Here is a 26647-nt window from a genome sequence, read left to right as displayed (position 1 = left end):
GAACGAGGAGCTGGTGTTACTCTCTTTGTACAGGTGAGGAGCTAAGGCAGATGGACCAAGTTCCACTACTTTTGGAAGCCGAAGTTGAGACTTTTAGCTTCTAGATTACCTTTTTTTTTTTTTTTTTTTTTTTTTTTTTCCCTAGAATACTTAGCACTGTAACATTTCACCACTTTGGGTGACAGTTTCTACTTAGCTTGGGTGGCAGTGCTTCTGCTGATCAGGTCTTGGGTTCTTCAACAGCGAAACTAGGACAGGCAAACACAGTAACTAGAATCACAAGAACTATGTAACAGAGATTAATAGAAGCCATTTCTCATGGGGATCTTTCAGATGTGTAAACTAGTTTAACTAGTAAGCAGATCTACTACTACTCTCGGAGATTACCTACTGAATAGACAGGACAAAGGGATCTGTAGACCATAACCCTCTTCTTTGCAGAGTCCAAAGAGCGAATGTATTTTGTGTTCTGATTGAGGCAAGGTTTTAGTAGCAAATAATTGCAATTGTGTCTTGAAACACAGGCAAGAAGCCATCAGATTAATGCCACCATCGCTGTACCCGCTCTACTTCCCAGTTCAAGTGTCTCTAAATATTCAGCAGTCACTCTGCCTGCCCTGCATTTGGATACTCTGAATTTGAATATGGCAGTTCCCTCCCCTAAATTGCTTGGCTTCCTGAAAAGGAGAAGTGATTGAGAGAGGGTACGACAGGAAATAGTTGTTTTGTGTGCTTTTAATTGGAGAACTCAAATTTAGGAGAAATGAGATATTTCAAGGGGAAGCAGCAGGCAGTTTCAGTACCTGGTAATGTGGGAGAATCGTATTTCTGTAGATTTTGCTAGGGTTATTGCAGTTCAGTGGTCAGATACGGTAGATTCCAGATATGCCATGCAATATTTTATATGGTCTGGAGAGTAATTTACCCAGGATATTAAAGATAATGTAGGAATAGGAAATGAAAAGTCCGTTCTTGATCCACCTTATAAAATCAATCAGTTCTACTTTACAGCGTCTGCAAAAAGTAGTAACTTTTTTTTAACAGGACACAGTTAAAAAAAACAAAAGACTTTTAAAGATACCACACTAAGCTGAATATACACCTGTACTTACTAAGAAATGCTATGATCTTTTCTCCTTCATGGGCAATTTTTAATTTTATCTATATCCCCTTTCTGAGCAAGCTAGTGTAGAGTGGTGTATTAAATAGTACCCGATGTGTCACCTTTTCCTTAGTCTGGACTCTTCTGAAGTAACTGGAAGGGTTTCTGTGAGACTGCAAATGATAGTGTGGAGGGAGAGTGGTGAATATTTCAGATCTTTTGACATTGGTGGTTTTTTGTTTGATTTTTTTTCTAAATTTTTAATTTTTTTCATTTTGTGATTCTTAGCAGAGCTTCAGTTGGTTTATCTTCCAATAGTACGTGGATGGCTGGGGGCTTAGGATGTACGCTGAATATGTTACTTCCTTAGAACTTCTGGCTTGTAGATTACATGAAAATTAGTGGGATACAATATTTGTAGCAACAAATTGTATGAAAATGAGTGCAATACAGTAGTCGTGGCATGGGTCACAGCTTAATAGCATGTCTCTAAGAGACAGCCTTTGTCCTTGTGATCAGGTCGGAACCCAAGACCTGATCACAGGGACAGAATGAGAGGGAACGGCTTCAAGCTCCAACAGGGTAGGTTTAGGCTGAACATTAGGAAGGAATTTTTCACAGAAAGAGTGGTCGGGCATTGGAACAGGCTGCCCAGGGAGGTGGTCGAGTCACCATCCCTGGATATGTTTAAGGGACGTTTAGATGCGCTACTGGGGACATGGTGTAGGGGAGGACTTTGTAGAGTAGGGTAGATGGTTGGACTCTATGATCCCAAGGGTCTCTTCCAACCTGAATGATTCTATGATCTCCCTGTCACTCAGAATGGCATAAGATTCCCCACCTGCGTGGGGTGTTTGCCTGAAAAACAAAAACAAGCCATGTTCCACACCAACGTAGTGACCTGGCTGTGCTGCCTTAAACCTCCCAGAGCTATCCCGGCCGTGTCTCTGAGATCAAGGGCCATTAGTATGGCAGCACCAGCTACTCACAGGTCAACTGAGACATGCCTTGTGGCACGCCTGGTAGTCATCCTTCTCCCAGACTTTTGCTGTACATTTTCTTCATGTAGCTAATTCCATTTTTAAACCGCAATTCAAGTCTTTAAATACAGCATATCATAAAACTGAGTGTTTGACAGCAAAAGGAGAAGGGTGGTGTGTGTGGCAAAGCTACTGCTGGGCTTAGCCAGGTGTCTTTAGTGAACAGTAAAGAATTAAACTGGAAAATACATATTCATAGGTCAATAGGGAGGATAGATGTCTCTTTAATAAAGCACTTTTTCCTCTCTGAGTTCTGTAGTGCTTTGGCATCATCTGTCTTGGATATACTGCATTACAGGCACATTACAAATTTAAGAATATCCAGGAGACTTTATCAAGAATGAGAATTTTACTGCAAATTGATCTGTAAAGGTGAGATTTTTCAAAGCCTGCCATAGGGGATCGTGGCCCACAGCTGTCACTGCAATGAGCAGTTTTACCCTCCCAGGCAGCTTTGGAGACCTCAGATCATACATATAATTGACTTGTTTCTTCTCAGGAAATTACATTCACTGAGCAGGTGGTGCATGTGCATTTGAAGGTATATTAAAAACAAATTTAGGTCCTTCTCTTAAATGCATGTCTTGGCAGAAAACACCTCCTTTTTTTTAGAAACCTAATATTGACGGCTTTTGCATTTAAGTAATTATGAAAATAGTATGTTTCAGGAACTGTGTGGATGTGTTTGAAGAATCAAACTTTTAAATCACTGGTTTACTGATATTTTAAACTGAAGTTGAATTAGCTACTAATTCACATGTATGTTATTAATTGCCCTAGCAGAACATTATTATTTTTTTTTAATGTATTTGAGTAATTCAAGTAACATCTCACAAAATTTAACAAACGCTGTTCACCTTATGGATGAATAAAACGTGACAAGGACAGGTTGGTTCCAGTGTTGGTTAGGTGTGGATGTTTAGATGAGGCATTAATCCCGAGCGACTCGCCCGTGGCCAGCATGTCTCTGAAAAAACAGCGGGAGAACGTAAATAAGGATTCCCAACTTTATCTGCTAACGGGCAACAGATTTGTGCCAAGTATTTGTTTTACTAGCCACTACTTGTTTATAACTTTTAATGAGTTGTATTAAAATTGCTTTTAACGTGGTGCATTTTTTTAAATACTGTTACACGTATCAGGAGGTCGTTATTTCTGGAACAAACAAAAGTGAACTGATTTAAATAAGGTGTGTACTAGTATTTGAATTCAAGGAATGTTTAAACTCTGGATTTGTTTGCTGTTTAAGATGGTAGAGAAGCATTGAATCTCTCAAAGCAGCTTTCAAATAAAGGGTCCAGACAGGGGCTGGGTGATGACATTGCAGAGCCATTGCCGCATATTTGGTCAGTGCTAAACTGGAGAATATTGCAACTGCTTGTAAAATGATAGATTTCAGTAGCTCAGTCTGTGGGCTTGCACTTTGTGGCGTACCTGTTTTCTTTGGCCTTGCCAGGCTATCCCTTAATCATATGCTTGTGACACTTCATGCTTCAGGGCATCAGATAAAGGAGGTGGTTTGGGGGACGTGGTTGGTATGTAGGATATTTTTACTTCAGGGGAGATGGTACAAGGGAGGCTGCAAAACAGATCTTGGAAAAAAAAAAAAAAAAAAGATTCAGGATTCAGGCACTCCTTTGGGAAGATAATGGCTCAGACTTTTTGCAAACCAGCAATGTATTAAACTGGAAGGAGCTATGACGGGCTTTGGGGAAAAGAAAGTGGCCAGGTGTAACTAGGTTTTGAATCCTGGATATCTTGCTATCCCCTAGAGATTTGTTGTGAGTGATTTTTATCCCCCCACCCCAATGTTGCTTCCATTCTTATTTTTGTTATCGCTGTTGTTAAAAAGATTATATACATCAGCCTGGTCAGTGCTCAGTTTTTGTAAACTGGTAAAGCACGGTGGCCTTTCCCTTCTACTTTTTTTTTTTGTGTATGTGAGTGCTTTCCCCAATTAAATGTACCTGTAATATGGTAATGTTTTTAGATCTTTCTCCCCACATTTTATTATTTCATTTACTTATTTGTGAGTTCTTCAACCAAAGAGTGTGGAGTTCTGATTATTCATTACAGTTTCCATGTTCTATTTGCCATTTTTTCATTGCTTTGTTTTTTTCCCTTTCAAATTTGATTTTGAAAAGATGGCAATTTTCTTTTGTTATTTGCTTGCTTGTCTCTTAATCTTTTTGTTTTGCTGTTCACTCCCAGTTATCTCATCAGCCCACTTGTTCTCTGAAATAGCAAACTCAGGTCTTACTTTTGTTCTTGCTGAATTGTATTTTGGGAGCTTATCTTACCATGTGCACGGGGCATTTTCTGTAGGAGGTGTGCGATTGCCAGGGTCTGCTGAGGAGCAGGGGGGCATAGACACCGACAGCATCTACTGGGATCAGGAGGCAGAAAATCCAGGTTGCAGTGTGAGTTGTGCTGTGGACTTGTTTGTGTGATGGGGGAAAATGGCAAGGCAAGGAGGTCTTTTCCCAAGGACGCAGCACGATGAACTCAACTTGGCTTCCAGGCCCTGCAGAGCTGCAATTACTCTCCAGGAGCCTGGAGCACCAAGCTTCAGTACTGGCCTCCCCTGTGCTACAGCAGGCAAGGCTTGGAGGCTGTCCTGGCCTTCCCACAAATCATTCCCACCTCCCCTGGGTGGTTCAGGGTCTTCAGGGTCTGAAGAGGTTGGTCCTCTTGCGGGACCACCTTGTGTTTTGCCTTTGTTGTGTGGCACGGGAGGTAACGTTGCTTTGCTTGAAGTGTATGCTCAGGAAAGGGGGCATGACTTCCCCATTTCTTGGTGATTCGGTGGCCCCATGCACAAGAACTAGATAGTTATTAAGAGGAGTATTTCAGTAATTAAGCGGAGTAATTAAGCATCATGTTGTTTAAGAGATTCCAATATTTTGGAAACATATCTATGTAAATTATGTTACATGTTCAAACTTCTCCTCTTCCCATAAAGTATCTGAGCTTACACAATTTACTTTTCAACAAGCAGTTTGTGGCAGAATAGTATTCCATGTGGGTAAGGGAATCTGAAGTGTCTTCCAATAACCCATGCTGTCTGGATACAATTTTATTTACTTTATTTGTAAGAGCAGAATAATAGTTACCCATCAGAACTGTCATCTGGAGTGTGTACAGGTTTTAACAGCCCTTCTCTCCACCCACAAGTAAAATAAAAACTTGCATACTTGAAGGAGTTCATCCTGCAGATAAATGTACCGACATGTTTAATTTCACTCAGGTACTCTCTTAATGATTTTCATGGCTACTGAGGAGCAAAGAGGTTGCAAAGAAAAACAGATGAAAGAGGTTGCAAGCTTTCCTTTATTAATACCACCAAATTTATAGCTAATGCACAACTTGTGGTGTTTTTTTCTCTTCGGATTTTAGAACATCTGTTTCAGCGAAAAGGAGTTCTGGGTCTGTAATGCACTTGGATAAGAACAAAACCAGTTTGAATATTTGAGTATTATGGACATTTTTAGTATTTTCTGCTAAGTAGATTGTCTTCTTCCACTAGATGGGGCTTTCTTCATTGATGAGTTGAACCATTACATTTTTCCTTAAAATGCTTTTGTCCGCATGCACATGCATGTAAGTGTGCATGTGCCTCAGGTATCAGAGCCCTGAAATGTTTTTTTTTCCCCTTCACCTTATTGGAGTGCAATTTGCAATTTTGGTGCTTTTCAGAAATGGCACAGTGCAATAGTTGGTGACACTGAGGTGCCAGTATCGTGTTCTGATGCACTTAAGTCTGTAGCATCCTCGTGCAGGCACATTGATTAAATACGATAGCTGCTCTTAAATAGTGGGCTCAGTGTGATGGGACTCGGTCACCATTTTGGTGGGTTTTAATTTGTGAATTAGGCAGAAGGCAGAGAAGTGACACGAGCAGAATTAATAGTTGCTGTGTAATTTTAGCCCTGCTCATAACAATTTTGCAAACTTTTCAAACATTGTCCAGTGAGCATGACTTTTCAAATGCTCCAAATATGTAGGCTGGTTTCTTTTTTGCAGTGTAACGGTATTTTTTTTTTTATTTTTCTGCAATGCTGCAAAATGTCCTTCCATTATTTAATTAGCTAAATAACAGGCATCTATGTACAGAATTTGGAAAATGAAATTTCTGAAGACTGTGGATGGTAAAATGTATTTTTCCCCGAAGTACTTGCTTATTATGGATTATTTGCGTCACTGCTGTGGCACAGTCTAGTTACTAATGCACCATCTTTTGGTTTTGATCTGGAACTTCCCAGTTGCTGTCCTTGTGACTTTCAAGGATGACTATCTATTCCATACCTTTTTTTAAAAAAACTACACGTGCACTAGTCCTTCCAGCTACAAAATTATTATCCTTCTGAGCATGAGCCTGCCTGCCCTGCTGAGGGAGGATAGCTATCATCAGAGATGAGAAGAAAAGCAAACTACCTCTCTTCAGAGCAACGCAGTGGTCCCAAACATGAAGTGATCATGCAGGTAGCAAAACAATTTCATTTATATAGGATTACCTTAATGAGAATGAATGTCCAGCTGTTGTCACATGAGTGCTGCAGCTTCCTTTCCTCCAGGCAGTTTCCTGTTTCCCTGTTCCATGCTTCACCTCTACCTGTTGGTCAAAACATCTTGTTTCCTTTGTATCTTCCACCTCCCCACTGAGGAAGCTTACATAGACATAACTGCCACCATGTAAAGGAGAAATCTAAGCATACAGACATTTTTGGGCACAACCATGGCACCACACAACCTCTTCCAAGTCCACCGTAGGTGTGTTTTCCCTTGGCTCCACAGGCTGACAGAGTTGTATTCTAGGAGGATTTAAAAGTGGGTTTTGATCCAGGTGCCTTTCGGGGTTCTTTGAAGTCCTGTGCTGTCTGTGTGAAAGCAAAATATTTGAGTGTCCTTAGGACTCAAGGTTCAAACAATTTCTGGCTTGAACATGCTAAAAAGGATAAATGACACCTGTCATGCAAAGTCATGTTCTCCTTTATGTGAGATCATATGATTTTTAATTCTTTTTTTTTCAGTTAATGCATTGTTTTAATATGTTTCAGTCTGCTCTCCTGTATTTTAAATCATCCTTCTATTTACAGTTGAGCAGGCTGACAAAAATAACTGTGGTCTCATAGTGAATCAGTGGAATTTTCCTGCATTTCTCCCCTGATGACTTGTCTGACTCCTAGAGAGCCTAAATGCTTTCGCATTTTTGCTTGCAAGAATGAGGTGATTTCCCTCCTGCATTCCTGTATTTTTCCCTGTCTTTAAGTCTCACTGGGATTTGGTTTTGTTTACTACACAAACAGTAGCTACAGCCTTGCGTATCGGGTCATAGATCACTGCCTGAAATTAAGGTTGCCGCTTGCCTTATTGAGGGTGGATTAAAAAAACCACACAGCCTCGTGACAGCTGATTTAAATGTGTGTATTCTGCGGGAAGGGGTTCCCGATCCCCTCAGGGATTGCATTGTCAATTGTGTTTGGTTATTGCTTTTGCAGCCGTTAGTTTCTTCTCTTTCTTTAATGAAGAAATAGTATTTTATTTTTTTTTATACTGGCCCTCTTTTCCTTCTCTCTTTTTTGGCACGGGAAGGCAATCGTTGCTTGTTAACGCTGAAGAGTGGTGGTTGTTTTTAAAAACTCGCATTGTCCCCAATTGCTGCAGTTTTGTATCGTCAGATAAAATACCTATTCTGCGAGGAGTCATAAAGATATGCTGCAACAGCTCATCCTCCCATCCCCCCCTTCTCCTTCAGTTATCAACAGTGCGTCAGTGGAAATTTCCACCCTTTGCTAATGTGAGAGAAAGCACAAAGTTGCAAAGCAGCCTTTGGAGAGAAGAAAAAAAAATAATATATTGCCGTTTTAGGAGCACAATGAAAAGCAGCATACGACTTGCAAGCAGAAATGAAATTACATTCTGGGGAAATTGTGGGAGTAAAATGGTGCCGCAAAGAGCACGGTTTGCAATACAAACAAGTGTCTTGCTAAGGGAAGGGGGCACGAACGTGGTAGTGGATCATCAGCTGGAATTTCTCCCCCCCCATCCTCCTTGCTGTTAGTTGCAACTGTGAGAGGATTTGGAAGGCTTCTTCCCAAGGAGAAGAGTTAAGTGTCATCTGTTAAATTTACCAGTGGCTTTTAATGGCTTTAACAGACAATACGACTTTCCCTTTTTAAGGGGTGTGCGTCCTTCATATGTTGCTGTGCAGTATTTCTAGCAGATTGTCCACGCTTAGAAATTGTTTCTCTCCCTAGACTTTTAACTGGGTGGCACCTCTTAATTCTGGAGATCAGAAAGCTGTAGGCAGTTCAGTTTTTCAAATACATTAAGCCAAATCCCATTCCCCATCGAAGCCCGGGAGGATTTGTAAGGAGGGCTGAGCCCACCAGAGTTCCTCCCAATCCTTGTTGAGGTAGGTTATTCCTGTAGCTCTCGGTCACCCTGCTGCACCTTCGCTGTCGTGACCTGGCACTGGTCCTTTGGCTTCAGTGATGCTCGGCCACAGCCCGCACCAGCTGGGCATCTCTCCTAGAGGACTGGTTGCTTCAGTATGGGCTGCAGGGAGAATTTTTTTTTCCATCGGAACCCTCGCCTACAAGAATTCAGTGCTTCAGTCTGGCCTTTCTGAAAAAGACTTCAGAGCCCAATTGTGGCTATTAACATTTTCGTTATTAGCATGTCTGGCTAAAGAAGGAGTTTCTTCGCTGTGTTTTCCACGGGTGGATTCCACCCCTGTGCAGTAATCCAGCACACGCCGCCTGAGTCATTTCTGGCCTGATGGGTCTGCTCTGTGTGTAATATTTTTGATGTAACAGATTTAGTTGGATGAAATCGAGCTCCATGCAGCATGAAGAACACGAGTGTGCCTGTTGTTCATGACCCCATCCTCCTGTATTTCCTCTTCAGACTCAGGAGTTCAGCTTCTGGTCTTGGGGACGTACCCTTCAAGGTTACCTTTATGAAGGTGGACTGTGAAGTGTGATGCTCACGCTATAGTTGCCTTAGTAAGAATCCATACCTTATGCAGAACAAATTCTTCTCTGTTAGGTACAGTTCTTAAATCAAACTGGGATATTTGATCCTGCTTGGGTAATATGCCTTCATTTAAGGGATATTGCTTTCAGGTGATACCGATCCTTCGTGGGGAGATGAGTGGTCTAGGAGGAAAGGGGAGCTGTAATAAGAGAATGTGTAAAGATTGAAATGAAATAGCTAGATGGGAAGTGCTGTGCTGTGCAGCCTTTGAATTACTGCTAGCCTTGGAAAAGAGGGGAGTGGTTTGTTGTCTTCAGTAGGATTTCTGAGACAATTGCGGTGTTTTTTTACTAAACTATAGTTAGCACCATGCCAAATGCAGACAAAGTGATTAAAAAGTGTTCTGGTTACGGCTGTGTTGGTCATGCTGGTCTGTTCACAGCATCTCAAGGGGTGAGGGATGGCCAGTGACACGGCTCGCTCATTTTTTTGCATTAGTATGATGGCTGGCACGAGGGCACTCATGATTTGTGGGAACAGTAGACATCATGTTGCTAATGAATTTAAGGTACATCTCGCATTAAGAGATGGGATCTGAATTTGCATATCTGAGATGAAGTTAGTGCACAGTGTCTAGTTTTGGCCCTTGTCTGAAACGGGGCTCATGAAGTGCAGCAGACCTCTTTGCTCCTTTGGGTGTATTGCAGTTTTAAAAGCCTCTTGCAGAATTGTAGTTGAGCTCATGAAGAAGGTGCAGTTCTTCAGCAAAGGAGTCTATTGCAGAAGTAACCTTGGTGACCCAAGATATTAATGGGGAGCAACGTTCTCCTCCCTGTAGGTGGGCGGTCAGCTTTTTCTTTGTGTCAAAACCAGCTGTGTGGTGGACACGAAGTGCTTACCTGAAGCACTGCCTTTTATACGTGCTGTCCATGTGTGGCAGTAGGACCTTTTCAGTCCTGCCAAGGTCAGCTCGTCATGTGCCAGCTGTGCATGTGGGCATTGCCTGTATGCTGCTCATGCCCTCAGATTGAAAATGTACGCCATGTTCCCATCAAAGATGTGCCTAATTTGGGATAAATCCATCTCCTTGGGCTTCTTTTGCTGTATTTTTGAAATTTCCAGTCAGCTCTGAGGTGGAGCTTTAAAGGAAGAAATGTGCCTGTCTGTATATAAGCTTGAGATGTTTCACACTGGCATCTGTTCCTCAAAGAAACAATGTCGTGAATTCAAAAGAGGAGGATGCATGTTGTAACTGAAAAGAATGTACCACCCAATGGTTTTTTTTTTTTTTTTTAAGTGTTCAGATTGAGGCGTGGAAGTGAACAGAATAGGTAGAAGGAGAGTAAGCTCTCTTTAGTCTCGCTGGGTAAGCAGTGCTGTACAACAAAGAAGAGTTCAGGCTGAGCCTACTTCAGTTGAACTTTTCTTATTTGAAATCAAGATAACACTGAGCTTTTATTTCAAACAATTGTGGTACCAAAATGTAAGAAAAAACTTAGAAAGTTTCATTTAAGAAATCCTGCGGAACAGTCAATTGAATTAAAGTTGTTGCAGTACAGGTATTTTTTTTTTTATTGTGTGTATGTTTCTCATTGCAGGTATTTTTTGATAGACTTAGAGGGCCCACCTTCGATTGTGTCGACCATGATGGATCATTTAGGACGTGATATTGATGTAATTAGACGTACTTTTATAAAGCATCCTGTATCAAAGACAGAAGAATGCAGTGGCATAATCCCAGTCAACTATGAAGATAAACTAATTGCCAAGAAGAAGTGAATATTACAAATAGCGTGTTTAAAACTTTTTTAAAAAAAATTTATTCCTGCTTTGGAAAACAATCGTGATAACTAATGTCCATCAAAAATAATCAGTTTTGGCCATGTTATGTATGTGGTATAGTACACTATCTTAAGTTACTGTAACATTTGATGTTTCTTTTTGTTTAAAATAATTTGAGTGGGCTTAATCTGTTTGCTTATCTTATATTTGACAACTCTGAAAATTGATTTTCTTTTCTCTTAGAGCATTACATTGATAATGAAGATTTATCCATCATCAGAATACTAAAAATAGCATTATTTTCCAAAGACAGATTACTTCAAAATATGTATATTTACATAAGAGATTAAGAACTCTACAGTGTAAATATAGCAGTATAGGATGTGATTTGTTGGAGGTATTTTTTTTGCTTGTTTTTGGAAACGGTAATAAAAGCGCGATTAAAAATAAAACTTGACTCATTTTTTAAAAGCAGAAAAGGTACAAGAAAAAAAATAACTTTCCTTGCCAAAAGACACATCATACTTCCTTCTTTAAGGTAATAACTCTGTTCAAAGTACAGGTAAAAAATTGTTCTCTATAGAAAAGGCCAGAAACTTCCAGGTGTCGGGTTAGAGAATAACAATGCTTATATATCAACAGAAGAATAAAAGATGCTTTGTTTTACATCAGGTGGACCTTTCAAACTGAGGAAAACGTCAGGGCGAAGGTCTTAGCGTATATTTTGTCTTTCTTTTGCTCTTGTGAAAACAGGAGGAAAAGCAATGCACATGAAAGATGACATTAATGTAGTATGACCTCCTGCAGGTCTGATATAAATTCAGTAGTTTCCAGAGGTTCTCCGTATTTCCCCCCTGCTACTGAAGGAATGCACTGGCCCTTTCTCCTTCCAAATGAGTGTGTGTGTAGTTATTTCTGTACAAGAAAGTAAGTCAACACTGGTAAGTTGTTACGCAAAGAGAATATTCTTTACCTGAATGAGCTTCACCCAGAAACTGTCTCCTGTGGCACTCCAGTGTTGGGTGTTCCTGCTCCAGTTTGAGGTAAAACAGAACCCGGGGCAGGTTCCCAGAGAGCTGTGAGAGGTCTCGTTGGTGTGACTGCTCTCTAGTGTGCTGTTTTGTCCCAACTTTGGCACTCTTTTCTTGTGGTGGTAGCAGGGTCATTTTTTGGGGGCGATGCTGCTTTATTCTTGGACTCAGAACTTCGGGGGCGGGGGGGGTGGAATTGCTTTTTCTTAGGAAAAGTGCTTTAGAAAGACGAAAGGAGAATAAATTTTCTTTCTGTGTATCTTTATTTAGGAGACGTGAATGCATGCGGTTTTGTGAGTTTTGGGGTTTGGTAGGTGTTTTTTTTTCCCGTTTTTTTTTTTCTGCTTTTAAATCTGCTTTTCTTTTAAGAGCAGACCATTTTGTCCCTTCTTTCCTGGAAAAAACTTTGGAAGAATAGAGGGAGTGCACTGCATGCTTACTGAAGCTGGATCTATATTACATGTACTTTTATTTTTGTGGTTACTGCCAGTTTCGATCATGTGGTTGCTGTCTGCACCAGTACCTGCTCCAGGCAGAGCTTTTCTTGTTAATGATTTTTGCTTGTAGGACAGACCTTCCTCCGTCTGGGTGTGAGCTTGGCCAGGAGGAGCCATGGGTTTGTAAGGGCTTGGCTCCCTGAGCTGCCCTTTCTGGTGAGCTGCTCAAAACTCAGAATCGCAGCATAGAAAATGCAAACTACAAGTAGGGAAATACAGAATGCTTTAAAGAATGCGTCTTACTCAAAAGTTTCTCAGAAGCTTTTCTGAAATAGAAAGTGAACAGAAGGCCTGTAGTTTAAAGTCACTTTCCTTCTGGCTAGGGCTTTGGGCCCTAGATTTCATGAGTAGAAAAGAGAATATATAAGCTTTCAGCTTCACAAAATGAGGAAGGTTGTCAACAGAGGCTGTACACATATAAATGTTGTATGTTTGTCTTTATTCAATTTCCTTTAGCATAGCATTAAATTTTTCATTTAATTTGTTCCATTTTCTAGGCTGATGCCTGCATTCAGTAGGAAAATCCTAGATGCTTATGAGACATGATCATGTCAGTTTGTTATTAAATACATGACATTGTTTGTTGTGAATTAGGACCTTTGCTCAGTCAGACATTCATGCCCCTCTTTTCTGTGGGGCTCGTTTCTCATCTTAACAGAAGATTGATGGATGCCAAGAGCAGAAGACTTGTGGTCCCGAGTCCAGCTCATCCCAAGAGCAGATCATCAGCAGCACATCTCTTGGAGCTGCATCCCATGCCAAAGATCTCGGCTCTAAGGGAAAGTAGTGTCCAGTAGGCCACAGAAGAAGGCATAAGGAGATGACACCAAGGCTGTTTTCCTGTCTTCCGGAGTACTGAATGTGCAAAGGGGAGTGACTGAAAGTCTTCTTGGCCTTTGGGATAGAAACACTGACGGCTGAAACCAGTGGCTACAAGCAGAGCCATGCTCGCTGGACTGGTGTGTGGCTACATAAGCACTGGTGCTTTCTCAGCAGCAGAATTTATTTATAAAAAGTCTGGTGAATAGCTGGCTCTCAACTGGATGTACTATTTTCTTCATAATTGATAGTTTCTAATATGAACTTTTTTTTTTTTTTAATAGGGGGTGGGGTGGGGGAGGCTAAGGAAGAAGTCTTGGGTTGCAATTTGTTTAGCCCAGTCAGCCAACCAGACTGGTAGTTAGCTATTTTGGGAAGCTAATGCATAACAGTGTGCGCCTTCTCTCTCAATAGCTCTAAACGCAGGAATGGACACTGGAGTATATCAGAAGATTTGAGCAGTTTTGGGTTTGAGCAAACAGTCTTGAGTTGTGCCATGGAAGAAAGCAAGTAACTGTACCCTGAAAGGTCATAAATTCTCCCTGCAGAGGAAGGGAAACCTTAGCACGGCTGTCAGAGGTGTTTGCCTTTTTGATCATCGGTAGCCAGTTTGTCCCACTGGGCTGTAAGCAGCTCTTGATCTCCAAGAAAAAAAATTCAGGACACGATGTGGTGTTGCTGAAGAGCCAGAAGACTCTGTGCAGCCAAACCATGGCTAAATACCTAAAATGTCAAAGTCCATTGGCATTACCAAAGGCCTAAACAGTTTGAACACCAGTACTTTAAATTTTGTTTACTAAAGAATCTGATAGTGAAGCTCTTCAACTCTTCCTTAGATTATGTTCCCAAGTGTATAAAATAAGTAGTTTTATGCTCCTAGATACTCTGGTTTTCTTGTTTGTGGATTGTGGAGAAACACTGAGTTGGGTAAGTATTAAAATAACAACTGGCAGTTTTCCTGGCTTGGGAATGTTTTCTCCTTCTTAACCTTCAGCAAACAAATGAGCACAAGTGGTTTTATGGTGAAGATCTTAGGTATGTCTTCAATCACTCCTTTTTCTGTTTCTTTTTTTTTTTTTTTCTAATCTTTTTTTTTTCAGCTGAATCTTGTGCTCTGGGGGTTTGTTCAGCAGACTGAGGGCTCTGCATCATCAAAGCACTCAGTATTCTGCTTGCAAAGCACTCGGTGTGGCCAGTGGCTTGACCCCAGGAGGTTTGTGTGTGCAGTGATTTACTCCCGTGGACCCAGAGCCCGTGCATCTTCCTTACATCTGACTAGCCTGTCAAAACCCTGTTTGTTGATAGTGTGAGCGGGAAGAATTTCAGGATCCTCAGTGTCAGCAGAATATTTCTGTCACTAAATGTTTTAATGATGTCACTCTGAAAGTTATCTTTCAGCTGGACTTCTACTTACTATTAAGCTGTTGGAGCTGCAGGCTGAGCTGGGTACAACAGAAGTGCAGGGATGTGTGGCTTTGGAAATCATCAGAATGATGTAGAATTGGTTAGAATGGCAACAGTTGACGTGACTCATGGGCTCCTGCCGCTGAATCGAGGCTTTGATCTCTGAAACACATCACCTGTCACTTAATGAGATCAGTTTCGTGTTTAGTAAGTTGCTACACTCTGTTATGAAGAAAGACTCTGAAATTTAAAGCAGTTCTGGCGGAGTCGTGGAAATTTCTCTTCAGCCGTGCCCAGTCTGCCACAGGGTCCTGCTGCTCCCAGAGGCTCCTAGGATCTGTCCAGCGCTGCCAGTGTCTCCAGCACGAACGTTCAAGAACCATAAAGCAAACCCCTCCAGATACTTCAAACTCGTGGCACGTAATCATGGCCTTAAAAGTCCTGAGTGGTGTTTTAAATGTGACAGTTTTTTTATTGGCCTTTTTAGATTTCAGGATTCACTTTTTTCAAACTTTGTTGCTGGCATGATTTTCACATAACATCTGACTGAGGAGCTCTCAGGAAAACACAGCTATAGCAAATGAGATGCTTGATAAATTCATTGGGGCTGGTGCTATGTCCCTCCACCCACTGAAACAGAACAAGAGAAATTAAAGGGGATCATTATTGTGTCCTTTCTTAGAATTCTGAGGTTCAGATAGGATAAAAAGTGAGAATTGATACGGAGCCAAAACATGCACTTTCCCAACTGCTGCACGAAGGGAAGATTAAAAATGTGTTACTCTCCGTGACCTAGGTAATGTGTTGCTTTCTTAGTGCTGCTCCAACAGACCTTTAAAAACAGGCAGGCTGCAGCTGGTGGACTACCTTAGGCTAATGCTGCTCCTCTTTGCACAGCTATTTGTGCAACACTGCGGAGGAGTGGGAGAGTCACCACTTATTGAATGCTGGTTAAGAGGGGGAGTGATGCATTGACAGATTCCAGTTCTGGAGGATTCAAGGTTGCCTTCTAAAAGCATTTTTAATGGGAAGTTACGCTCACTGTAAACCTGGGAGAGTTTTCATCCCTGTTATTTTTGCACTATGCTTAGGCTGTCAAGTCAACCTTGTTTGGAGAATGCTAACTGGCACGTAGAAAATCGGGCTTATTAAACTCTTCAGCGCGTTTCTGTTGGGGAGAGTTTGGGGGGATAATGTGGCTCCACTGAATTAGTAAGAAGCCTCTGGCTGAGTTCTGTTGGAGCAGATGTATCCTAACGGTCTGATGCACTTTCTCCCAAGGGGAATCCTTTAGCCACCTTAGCAGGGTTTGCAGACTTCTGAGCTTCTGCTGTTGAAGATTCACCTGGTGGTTCCATGCAGGGGCTGGTTGCTGCGCCTTGGAGAATGCCTAACATACACAGGGCTCTCACGGAGCTTCTGACTGTGATGATGAGGTAAGTTCAGCTCAGTTTTCTGCAGAGGGCTGATGTGAAATTAACATTCAGGGAGAAAAAGGCTTTAATTTTGAGTTTCTCTTCACAATTCACCTTGAAAGCAGCAGAGTGGGGTGGAGAAGGCTTGTTGCATACTCAGTGTTTTCACAGGCTGGCTGCTCCACTGGCGGGCAGAATGAAAATGTCATATATAATCTGTTCCATCTGTACGCATTGGTACCTGGGAGATATATGACTGAGGAAAATGTAAAGAGCAGGATGTTTATTATCTTATTAAGGCATGGGCATCCTTCCCGTTCTCTTGCTCAGTGAGTGGGAATGTTGGGCAAGAAATACACTCACTTCTTAAATGTCAAGGAGGTGGGCACCTTAGAAGTGCAAGGATCCATAGCACTGGGGTGGAGGGGTGAATGGGGCTGAGCAACTCGTTCAACAGTAAGTGGCTGCAGCCATGGTCATAACGGACCACAGTGGGTGAAAAGTGTGATGGAGAAGGATGTTAAAGGAGTAAAGGGTCTGTGTGGAGAAGCTGAAGGGACCCACACTAAGTACAGGCCACAGAGGCATGTAGGAATGTTGGGGGGGAAAACCCAAAGTGCATCCCTCCCGCCCGCCCTGAGGCAGTCTGTGTGTTTGCACAGGCGAGTGCTGGAAGCAGCTGGTGGGTATGGGTCTGTGCCCAGTGTGCTCAAAGTGTAGACACAAGACTTGTGCTGCATCAGCATGCTGGAGGAGAATCAAACCAAAGTTGTTTGATCCTCCAACTTGCTAACTATGAGGCAGGGTAGGATATTGCAAGTTGTACCAGCCACTGGAAAGTGCAAATGGTTTGCTTTAGTAATCCCTGTAATCCCCTATAAATAATGCCCTCCCCTATATTGATGAAAAAAAAAAATTACATAACAGCTACGCCCAGCCAAAGGGAAAAAATTAACGAAACAGAAAATCAACTAGTGCAGTTGTGATGCTGGTCAGATTCATCTGAGCCGCATTAGAAGAGCTTAGGATTCCTGCCAGAGAAAGGAGGACTATCATCAGGAAGGAAAATCTGTGTAATCTTGAGCTGGAAAAGGAGTTGTCAAGAAACTCTAGACCCCAAGGCTTTGTTTGTCAGGAGCAGGCTGAGCTGGAAGGTGGGAGACTGGTACATTTGGTCATGTTCAGCTACTTGTTCATGAGGACTTTCACCCTGGCCTCCAGGTCAGTAGCAGCTGCCCCTACTTTGATGTGGTAGGTCTTCCATGTTCCACGTGCACAAAGAAACTGCTACTGGCTTCCACTGACACCCTCGTTAAGCTTCACTGAAGAGTGATTTAGTGGATCAGGAGATAGAGCTGCAAAGGTTTCTCTCCCCGGGCTGGATACACTTGCAGAGCTGCTGGGCAATATTTGAAGTGCATCTGAAAGAAACTTTATTCTCTGGCTGGAGAATTGCAAAAGCACGAGTAATTGACAATTGGTGGGCCTGAGATTTGGCTTTAAAAGACAGTGTGCATTTGTTCACTGTATACTTAGATGCTTGGGGTTGTCCTGAGATCTTACCATGTCTCAGCCTGTGCTTTGGGCTGCCAGTCCGCAGGGAGTCACCTGTGATTAACAGAGCTGACAGTAATGCCCGTTTGATGGTCCCTGGATATGTCGTAGAGGTTGTGGAATGCACAGAGAGACATGGCGAGTGAGTGCTGGTGCCTTTCTCCTTCCTCCTCTCTTGCCTTAGCCACCACCTTGAGCAGCATTCCCCTGCCATCCTCTGCTAACCCTCCCAGAGACTGCCTGAACTTCTCATGAGACCCGGACTTAAATGTTGGTGGCAAGCCAGAAGGAGGTGTGGGCAGGTGGCCTGTGGTAGAGATCAGGTCACAGCTGGTAAATGGGTTGGCCAGAGCCAGAGTCACTTGGTGGATTCTTGTAAGTGCCGCCTTCTCTGTCCCCAGGAAATGAGTTGCATCACCTGAGGTCCCCTCGTTGCTCTGACCGTGTGTCAGGAGGTGCACCCTCACTGGGTGGCCAGTTCCTGCCCGAGCTGGAGACAGCATGGGGTGGGCTTTTCTCGCTGCAGCATCCTGGCTTCTCATCCTAGGTTCCAGGGTGGATGGAGAGGGCTTGGCTGAGACAAGGAGGATGAGGAGTGATAGCCTTGCACGTGACACTGATGAGGTTCTCAGCCTGTTGTACTAACTGAGGGGCTCTTTCAACATCGCTGCAGGCAGTCTGAGGCCAGAGGAGCCTGGAGGGTTGGGGAAGAGGTGCTGGCAAGCATGCCAACAAGGCAGGGTAGATGCAGCCCATCTTTCCATCAGTTGAAGAAGGCTGCGGCAGGTTTCTCTGAAGGCTTTCTGTGTTCGGTGGGTGAATCACTACTGAGAAGCGCGGCGCTTCTTGTGTAGGTTTGTGCTGCTGACTTCTCCACAGCCTCTGCTGACACTGAGTAATCACTTGGAGACAAGTGGGGCCGATGACTGTGAAGAGGATTGTAAATCACAGCATTATAATCGCTGGTGCACGTGACATTCTGCTTGACCTCTGGGAATTCTAAAAAAAGCTGTGGTCTAAAACCCCCGGTTAATTGCACTGTGAAGAGCAAGAGCCCCCTCTGAGTGTTATTATGATTTGAATTACATGGTCCTTAAATGCTGGCATTTAAGAAAGTACAATAGTGATCTTCCTCATGTGAGAATCCACAGAAATGTCATGGGTTCTTTTAATGGTAAGTGTGACCAACCCACTGAAGCCAGTTGGAGTTCATGGTAGATGGTTTTACCAAAAATATTTGCTAAGGTATTTTTTTTGAGGATGAAAACTAAGTCATCCAGATGGTCATCAAGGTATCTCATTCCTGGAAACACATGCACATGCTTTATTTTATTCCTACATCATTGATTTCTCCTTGGATCTGGGGGAGAATGTGTATTTACTTTGGCTTGCCCTGTTGATTTCAGTCTGACTGCCTACTTGCACAAAGCTAAGCACATACCTGAAAATTTGCAGGATCAACAACTTGCTTGATGTCATCCAGGTCCAAAAATCAGAACTTTCTTCAGGGTTCTCCTAAAAGATTTCTAACAAATACTCCTTGAGAAATAGGTTGGGCTTTTTTTAAATCCTGAAAATAAAATCTAGCAGGTTACCTGCATACTGGTTATTTCCTCATTCAGGTGTCAGTTTTTCCTCAGACTTGTGTCAAAATAAAAATTTTGGAAGATCTTACTGAGAGTTCAACCATTTTGACTTTGATCAGTACTAGCAACAGAGTTTTGGCTTTTTTTTTAAAAAAAAAAAAAAGCAAATTTTGGCAGAGACAAGTCTCACTAGGTGGGCCAATTAACTTTAATGAGTTTTCTCCTCTTTGCTATGTGTCCGTTATTTCAAAATACCTTGTAGAGTTCAGTTGAGAGTCTTCTGGAGTTTATGAGAAGCCTGCTGGCTTCTCCAGACTTGCATGTTTGTAGGCTTAGGGAAACATAAAGACTTTTTCTGACTTCAGATAAACAGATGCCATTTGTTTCTGACATCTTTCAAAATTCTGTCCCTAATTTGGATGTTGGACAGGATTCCAGTGGAAATGCCTGAATTCTATTTTTTTCCCTTGTCCAGTTATTTGTAGGTTTTCTACACTACCTTTTATCATAAAGGAGTTCAATTTGATTTTTAAATTGGAGCCTCGTCAGGAAACAGACCATTTCAAACAGGATATGTCAATCCTCTTTCTATTGTAGGAAACTCTGCAATTTAGAGGTATTTGCACTTACTTGACTTTCAAGCTGTTCCAGGTGTCTTTCTATAATTAGATTAATTTTCACATATTCTCCTACACTTCTCTCATCTCTTCTTCAATGCTTTTCTGAATCAATTTCTTCTCTTTTGTGTTCTTCTAGATGAGCACTTCTATCATTGTCCACGGCCAGTGAGCTATTAGAAGAACTTTCTATCACGTCTTCTGCAGAGATTATGGAGGAGATCAGGTGAGGTGTAGAGCAAGTCATGAAGCATTTCTTCACAACTGCACTCTCATGGCTTCACAGAGTCATACATACCTTAAGGGTCAGAAGGTGTCTTGGATCATTTAGTTTAATCTACTGGCACTCACAGGCTCTACCTACTGCCATAATCCAGCCTGTTTTAAGTTGCCCCAATAAGATTGGTTAGCCAAAATTCAAACGAAGATTCCAAGTGAAAACTAATCTAGTCCTTCTTCTGAAGAACCTCTTCCATTGGTTAATCACTCTCACTGTAAAACATGAATGTATCTGCCTGGCTCCCTACAACTTGAAATCTGTTTGTGAGAAGCAGATTCCCACTTATGGGTGTGAGAAACCCATGGATTTAGTTTCTGAAACACATCTTCTCCTTGTCTCACAGACCTTAAAAAAAAAAAAAAAAAGTGAAGATGAGATATCTGGTTCTTCACTCTCCCAATGACATGATAAAAGCAACTGATCTCTTTTGAGATCAAGTGTTGTTAAGGTTGTGCTTTTTAGGTGCAGGTCTTTTCCGTATCTGCCCACTGTCTTTGCTACCCTTCACACCACCTCTGGTGTTGCTCACCATCGGGAGAGTGGAAGAAGCACAAAGTGGAAGGTTTAAGCTCAGAATAAAGGCACCACAGAGAACTGTGCATGTCACCTTCAGAAGCAGGAATCAAGCTGTGTTCGTAAGAAGGCTTGTTTGTAAGTCTTCGACTGCTTGTGATTATATTTCTCTGATGTACAACTTCCCATTAGTGGGAACAGTCTTATGAGACACTTTGCAGGAAAATCCATCTATGTTTACATAGCTATTATGTTTATTTGTAGCTTTGTATGTATTACCAGCAAGTAAGTCTATTCTTTCCAAGAGGCTTTCCGTGAAGGATCAGTAGGAGGCAAGATATCTCATTTATCAAGAGAAAAAGGGAGAGAATCTGGGGAAATAAAAGATACCAAAACTGGAGTAAAGGAAGGAAGGATGGCCAAACTTGGTATTTTTCAGTAAAAAAAGGGAGATACTTGAAGCAAAGGAAAATAATGAAATAGTTTGAGAAAACACTTGACTAAAGAATGCAAGTGGTCTAATCAGGAAGAAGAAAATTCAAGAGAGTGAGGAAAGACATGAATTATAGAAATGAATCATCCAAATTATGGCCTTAAGCAGTCTTATATTTGATTTCCTACGTTGCCCATAAATTGAGATCAAAAGGTATAAACACAGAAAAAGTATGTGTAGTGTCCAGTTACTTTAGGCTGTTTTTTCACACTTCAGCCTAAACTCCCTGTTCACACTCCCTGTGTGTTGGCTTTCTCTGTACCTTACCTGAAGTGCAGCAGTTTGCTCTCTAGGCAGTAAAGGGTAGGTGTAGAGGAGGGTGAGCTTACACTCAAGCTCTGCTCCTGTGGGCACTTTTGATGCTACCAGCTCACACCACTTACATCTCCAAGCTCGGGTCCAGACTCCAGGCTTGGAGAGTGTGGATAAAGTCAAGGTGACCAGAGATGAATATTTACTACTACAGCTGTGAGATCTGCCTGACTAAGAAGGCCTTTGTGTGGCCCACTGCTTCCATTTTGCTGGCAAAGAACTTTATCCACCTTCAGTATTGATGGCCACGTATTTGGAAAGAAAAAGCCTGTCCTTCGCAGATGGGGATGTTGCAGGTTGGACTAGAGAAAGCAAGAACACAGAGCAAAGCCTGATGACCAGAACCTGAATGGTCATAAAAGGCTAGGGTCTTGGGTTTATATCTAATAAGCTGGTATCTGAATCTAGGAGAAGCTCTCCTGCCTCAGATCACATCCCCTTACACTGGAGACTCTTTTCTTATGCTAAACTCTTGGTGCTGTCTTGAAAGCTTAGGCTTGGTTACTTGACTGGGGACAGATACCATGGCTTTAGTTTCACTGTAAAGCAAATTGTTCTCAACTGTATTCACAGTGGTAAGAAGTTAACCAAAATCTGGGCACCAAAGCCCATAAGCCAGGTTCTGAAAGTTTTCTAGTGCCTTCCCACAGCAACCTGGATCTGTGTTTTCTGGCTTTTTTGCTTGCTGCTCATTCACTGCTTGTATACCTAAAGCTGCCTGCGGGCATATGCACACCTGCCTAGCATTTCAATCATTGTATCGTGACACTCCATTTCTGCGCTCATCTGCTCTCTGTAGCCAGCTGCAGAAGATGCTATCTCAGTCTGCTGACAGTGGACCAGAGGGTCACAGTCTGGGTTGTAGCTAACTACAACAGGGAACATCCTTCTAGAAGGGTCACTCGGCTTTCATACTTGTGTGGAAAATTGCCTGGGAAGGGACTGGTATGAGGATGGGGTGAGAAGGTCTTAAGGATGGAGAGTGCCCACTGCAAGGCAAGCAATGGTAACTATGGGTCTCTGCCTACTAGGTTTTACTGTAGGGATTTTATCCACACTGAGCCTGTAAGATGTTAAACCCAGGATATCTGAAACTTACAGCCTCACAGGCATGCAGGTACTAGGCTTTTGCTGGAACTGCTACCTGCGTTATCTTATAGGGCCAAGACCCGAGCACCCTCTAAGTCCCTGCATGAAATCTGGGTCAGTGCAGTTCCAGTATGGCCATGGATGTTTAGATAAGAGGTGCATATAGCTCTGTAGATGAATACTCAAGAGCTGCTCTGCCTGAGCAAGGGCAATGAAGATGCTTGAGGGCATGCTGTTACTTTCCTTAAATTATCTCCTGCTTTGCACTGCTCCTTTTAAAAAAAGGTTTTATTTCCTCTACTGGGCAGCTGCACCTCAGGAACAGGCAGGAATGTGCTAATGTGCATGTGTGCTTATACAGTTTTGCAGAACCAGCTGAGTTTGTAAAACTCTTTGAAAAACACTTAGAGATGAAGGACTGCATCTGAGCATGTGTCATTGTAACCCATGTGAGCTTTACAGATGCACAGTAATGAAATTAACTGCTTATTTTAAAAGCAGGTGCCAGAGTTTCCCTTCATGTAATGCTCTGTCATTCTCGGGTTGTGAGAAAAGTCCCCCTCGTTTCTTGTGGTCGGCAGCTGAGCTCATAAGGTTTGCAGAGAGATGTTACGGCATGAGAAAGTCTTCCCCCATCACACCACCACATATTAGTGAAATGGTTTCCTGTTGAATTAGGGATGATATTAAGATACAGATCTTGCGTGCTGCAGCTTCAAATGCTTCTTTCCCCAGAGAAGACGTGACGTGAGGTTTTGTTGTCACTGCCTCCGACCTCAGCCTGCTGCAGAGTCTGTCTGGAGCAGGTTCTCAAATCCAATCTTGAGCACAGCAGGGGGCTGCTTCTGTTGATGAAGCTGTTTTCTCCACTCTTCATTAGGAGAATGTTTTCCATTTATGTAAATGGGCTTCCTTACATCTCAGGCTTTCTGCGAGGTGGAGAAAGAGAGAAAATGAACACCTAACCAACTGCCTTGCTTCCTGCCAGCATCTTACGCTGTTCCCAGTGATAAGCATGGAGATGTTCATCCTTCGTCTAAGAGCAAAGGATGGCAATGGCCATGCCCTAAAAGCCTCATGTCCACCTTGCTGCAGAGCTTGGCAGCCACCAACAGGAGGGGGGCCCTGGGCATGTGGCGGTTTTGGGGTGTGCAGGGAGGGGCAGCCATGATGTGAGCAAGGCCTATCCAGCAGCCTCCTGGCAGTGGGGAGCTACTGTCCACCTGTTTGGACCTTGAATCTAAAATAACCCTTTATTTTTTAATTTTTTTTTTTTTATTATTTGCTTAGGTCACCAGTTGGGTAAGTCCTGGCAGGGCCTGAGGGGCAGGTGGGGGCCTGGTGGCTCCTGGGGATGTGACGGCCACCGTGCACCACTGCATGCACTGCAAACAGTGTGTTGAGGGCCCAGAAACCTGGGCCCCTTTCTTTTTTCTTTTTTCTTTTTTTTAATGAAACCTAATTGAATAAAATCTGCCTTGCAGTTCAGACAATGGAAATGCTTGAGAGCTCTCTGAAAAATTTCAGCGCGTTCCTTCGCTGTGGGCCCGCCGCTGGCTCTGAGGGGCTGCCCGCCGCTGCCTTATCTTCCAGGAGGAATGTGCCCCTGCACGACTGCGGCTTGCCGCTGTTTTGCCTCTTTCCTGCCCTTCACAGCTGCAAATTCCGGTTTTATCTTTGCTCGGCGGTTTGGTGGGTCCCAGTCGGGTCGCTGGAACGGACGGGTGGCGCTTCAGGCTTTTTCCTTTCATTGCAGAGGCATCGACAGAGCTCAAGATGTTCCACAAGCATGTTTCCCTACAAATGGAAAAAGTCACGAAGACGCCGTGTGTTGAATTCGGCTGTCTCGGCATTTTAGATGTGCTGGGGCAAATTACTCGGGTATTATCCTAGTCTATTCCAGGTCACCTGAAGGTTATTGGAGAAAACTTAGAGATAAGGCATGATTGCTAATTAGTAGTAACACTGAAGTGTTTAAAAAAAAAAAATCGAAGGATTTGGTATAATATATTTTTTTATCACTTCCTTCTCTTTGAGAAAGACATTTTGAGAGCCAATTTTTCTTTTTTTGCTATTCTCACAGAAGTGATCATACCAGCTTCAAAGAAAAATGCTTTCATCAGTAAGATGGAGCCAGATTTGAGCTCAAAAATTGCAGCAGAATGAAAAGGATTGCTACTCTCTTCCTCCTGCTGCACATTTTGTTTTGGAAAACAACCTAATTTTATGTAATTGTAATGTTCTTTTTTATTTTAAAATATTTTTATTCTGTTTTATTTTGTGTTTTTCATTGTTTTAAACTATTTCTAGGTATTGTATGTGCTGTTAGCATTGATGTAGTACATACAGTATGACATGCAGTTCAAACATTCTATCACTTAAATTTTATTTTTTATTTTATTCTAAATGTAATTTAGAGTATCTTCTGCTCAGTGCTGACTGAAATATTTTATCTTCCTTTCTTTTCAGTGTCAAAGCATCAAGCTATCCTATGAGAGAAAAAAAGATGTTTTGATCAGTACTAGGCAGCAACTGCCCTTAATGGTTTTAAAAATAACACTTTTTGGTAGAATAGAAGGATATTTAAATTATGATATGTCATATTATGACATGTCAGTATTAGTCAGTGCATAATTCTATTGATTAGTCATGAAATAACAGGAAAATATGAAGTAAGAGAACTTCCATAAAATAGAATATCTTTTAAAATGAAAATTCAAAGTCCTAAAATTGACTCTGGAAACGAGACAGCTCTTAACTCTTGTTTTCCTCCAGATAGTCCGTTTATTGAGAAATTGCTGAAATATTTGGTTTTGTCCTTGGATCAAAACCAAATTTCAAAACGTCAAACTTTGATGAGAAAAGAAGTTCTGAGTTTTGATCAGCTCTGAAATGAATGTATGCTGTTGGAACTACAGTCCTAAGATGATCTCAGGTAATTTTCTTGTCCATATTTTATGACTTCATGCTGCTATACAAATCCTGCGTAATATCAATGATCATCATACATGGAGAATTTCACTGTTGTGAAACTTGCCTGTAGAGATTTCATGAGTAGAATAGAGCTTTATTTATGGTAGAATTTAACACTGTTAAAAAGCTCTATACAGCATCTGAGACACAACATCAGTTTTAAGAATATGCCTAAGTTTCTTTGGACAGCAAGAGTACTTAAACTTGAGCCTAGAGATAAGCAGCTGATTATGCTGGAAAGGCCACCACATTCCCCTGACCTCTCCTTCCCACTGAAATGCTCATGTTATTAATGCCACTGCAGTTGCACACTGTGCCAGGTTGATCATGTGAAAAACAACCTAACAGGAAAAAAATAAATTGCTGTTTGCAGATGAATTGGTTCCCGTGATCTGGTCGCTGTTTGGTTACTTGATTTCTTGGTGCACGAAAGCCCTGGGCAGGGAGCAGGGGCGTGCTGATGTGCTGTGGGGAAAAGGCAAAAGCCAAGCAGCCTCAGCCAGTGGCAGCATGGGCTTGTATTCAATTAAAGTAACCATGTAAGCACAGCCTAAGTAACTTCCAGCTTTGTTTACTTGTGCGCATAAGACTGTTTGGGCATACTGGTTCCATGCTAACAGAACAAGTACGTACAACGCCAAGTGAGAGCAATGGTTACAGATAAACACAGCACACGTTTCCTCCACCCCCAAACAAACAATTCCAACCTATGTATCCTTTTGTGGCCAAAAAATTCGAGCACTTAGAATGCAAAAATGGGAGTCTCGTGTGTAATAGTCAATGTCTATCTACTTTTAACTCTTTCCCCATCCCTCTCCTGTAACAGCGCCTGGTGAATCCAGACTGCTCCCTGCGTGCCTACTAGATAGCTCCCAGTGCAGTGTACGTGGATGGAGAGTGCTGATGAGCCCAAGCCCTCTGTATACATGGGAAATGAGTTGCTGATCTAAGCAGATAAGGCCTTGTAGTCGCCACGATGACCACAAAGTTTGCTTAGCTTTGTCTCTGAGTATTGGGGCCACTGGTCCCTGCCTGTGCAGGGGCAAGAGCGCAAAGGTGTTACCTCAGCAGCTTTGGGTGCATTTTGGAGTTTCTAGTGACTGCAAGCATTTTACCCTTGGGTGCTAACAGCTGGGACAAGTCACAGATGCCTCGCAGAATG

The 26647-nt window shown here is 42.3% G+C and overlaps 1 protein-coding gene across 1 annotated transcript in view; it reads left to right on the top strand.

Moving 5' to 3' along the window:
* MRPS6 (mitochondrial ribosomal protein S6) overlaps positions 1 to 11354 on the top strand; it is a 46444-nt gene extending 35090 nt beyond the window's left edge. Inside the window, exon 3 of the mRNA XM_014938103.1 lies at positions 10719 to 11354. Within this exon, the coding sequence (XP_014793589.1) occupies positions 10719 to 10899 (181 nt within the window). The 3' untranslated portion in view covers positions 10900 to 11354. The remainder of the gene's footprint in view (positions 1 to 10718) is intronic.
* The last annotated feature ends 15293 nt before the right edge of the window (positions 11355 to 26647 follow it).

The sequence above is a fragment of the Calidris pugnax genome, unplaced genomic scaffold, assembly GCF_001431845.1.
Source record: "Calidris pugnax isolate Ruff unplaced genomic scaffold, ASM143184v1 scaffold25, whole genome shotgun sequence".
Lineage (NCBI taxonomy): Eukaryota > Metazoa > Chordata > Aves > Charadriiformes > Scolopacidae > Calidris > Calidris pugnax.
Note: the sequence above shows the minus strand (reverse complement) of the source record. Positions and strands in the feature narration are given on the sequence as shown.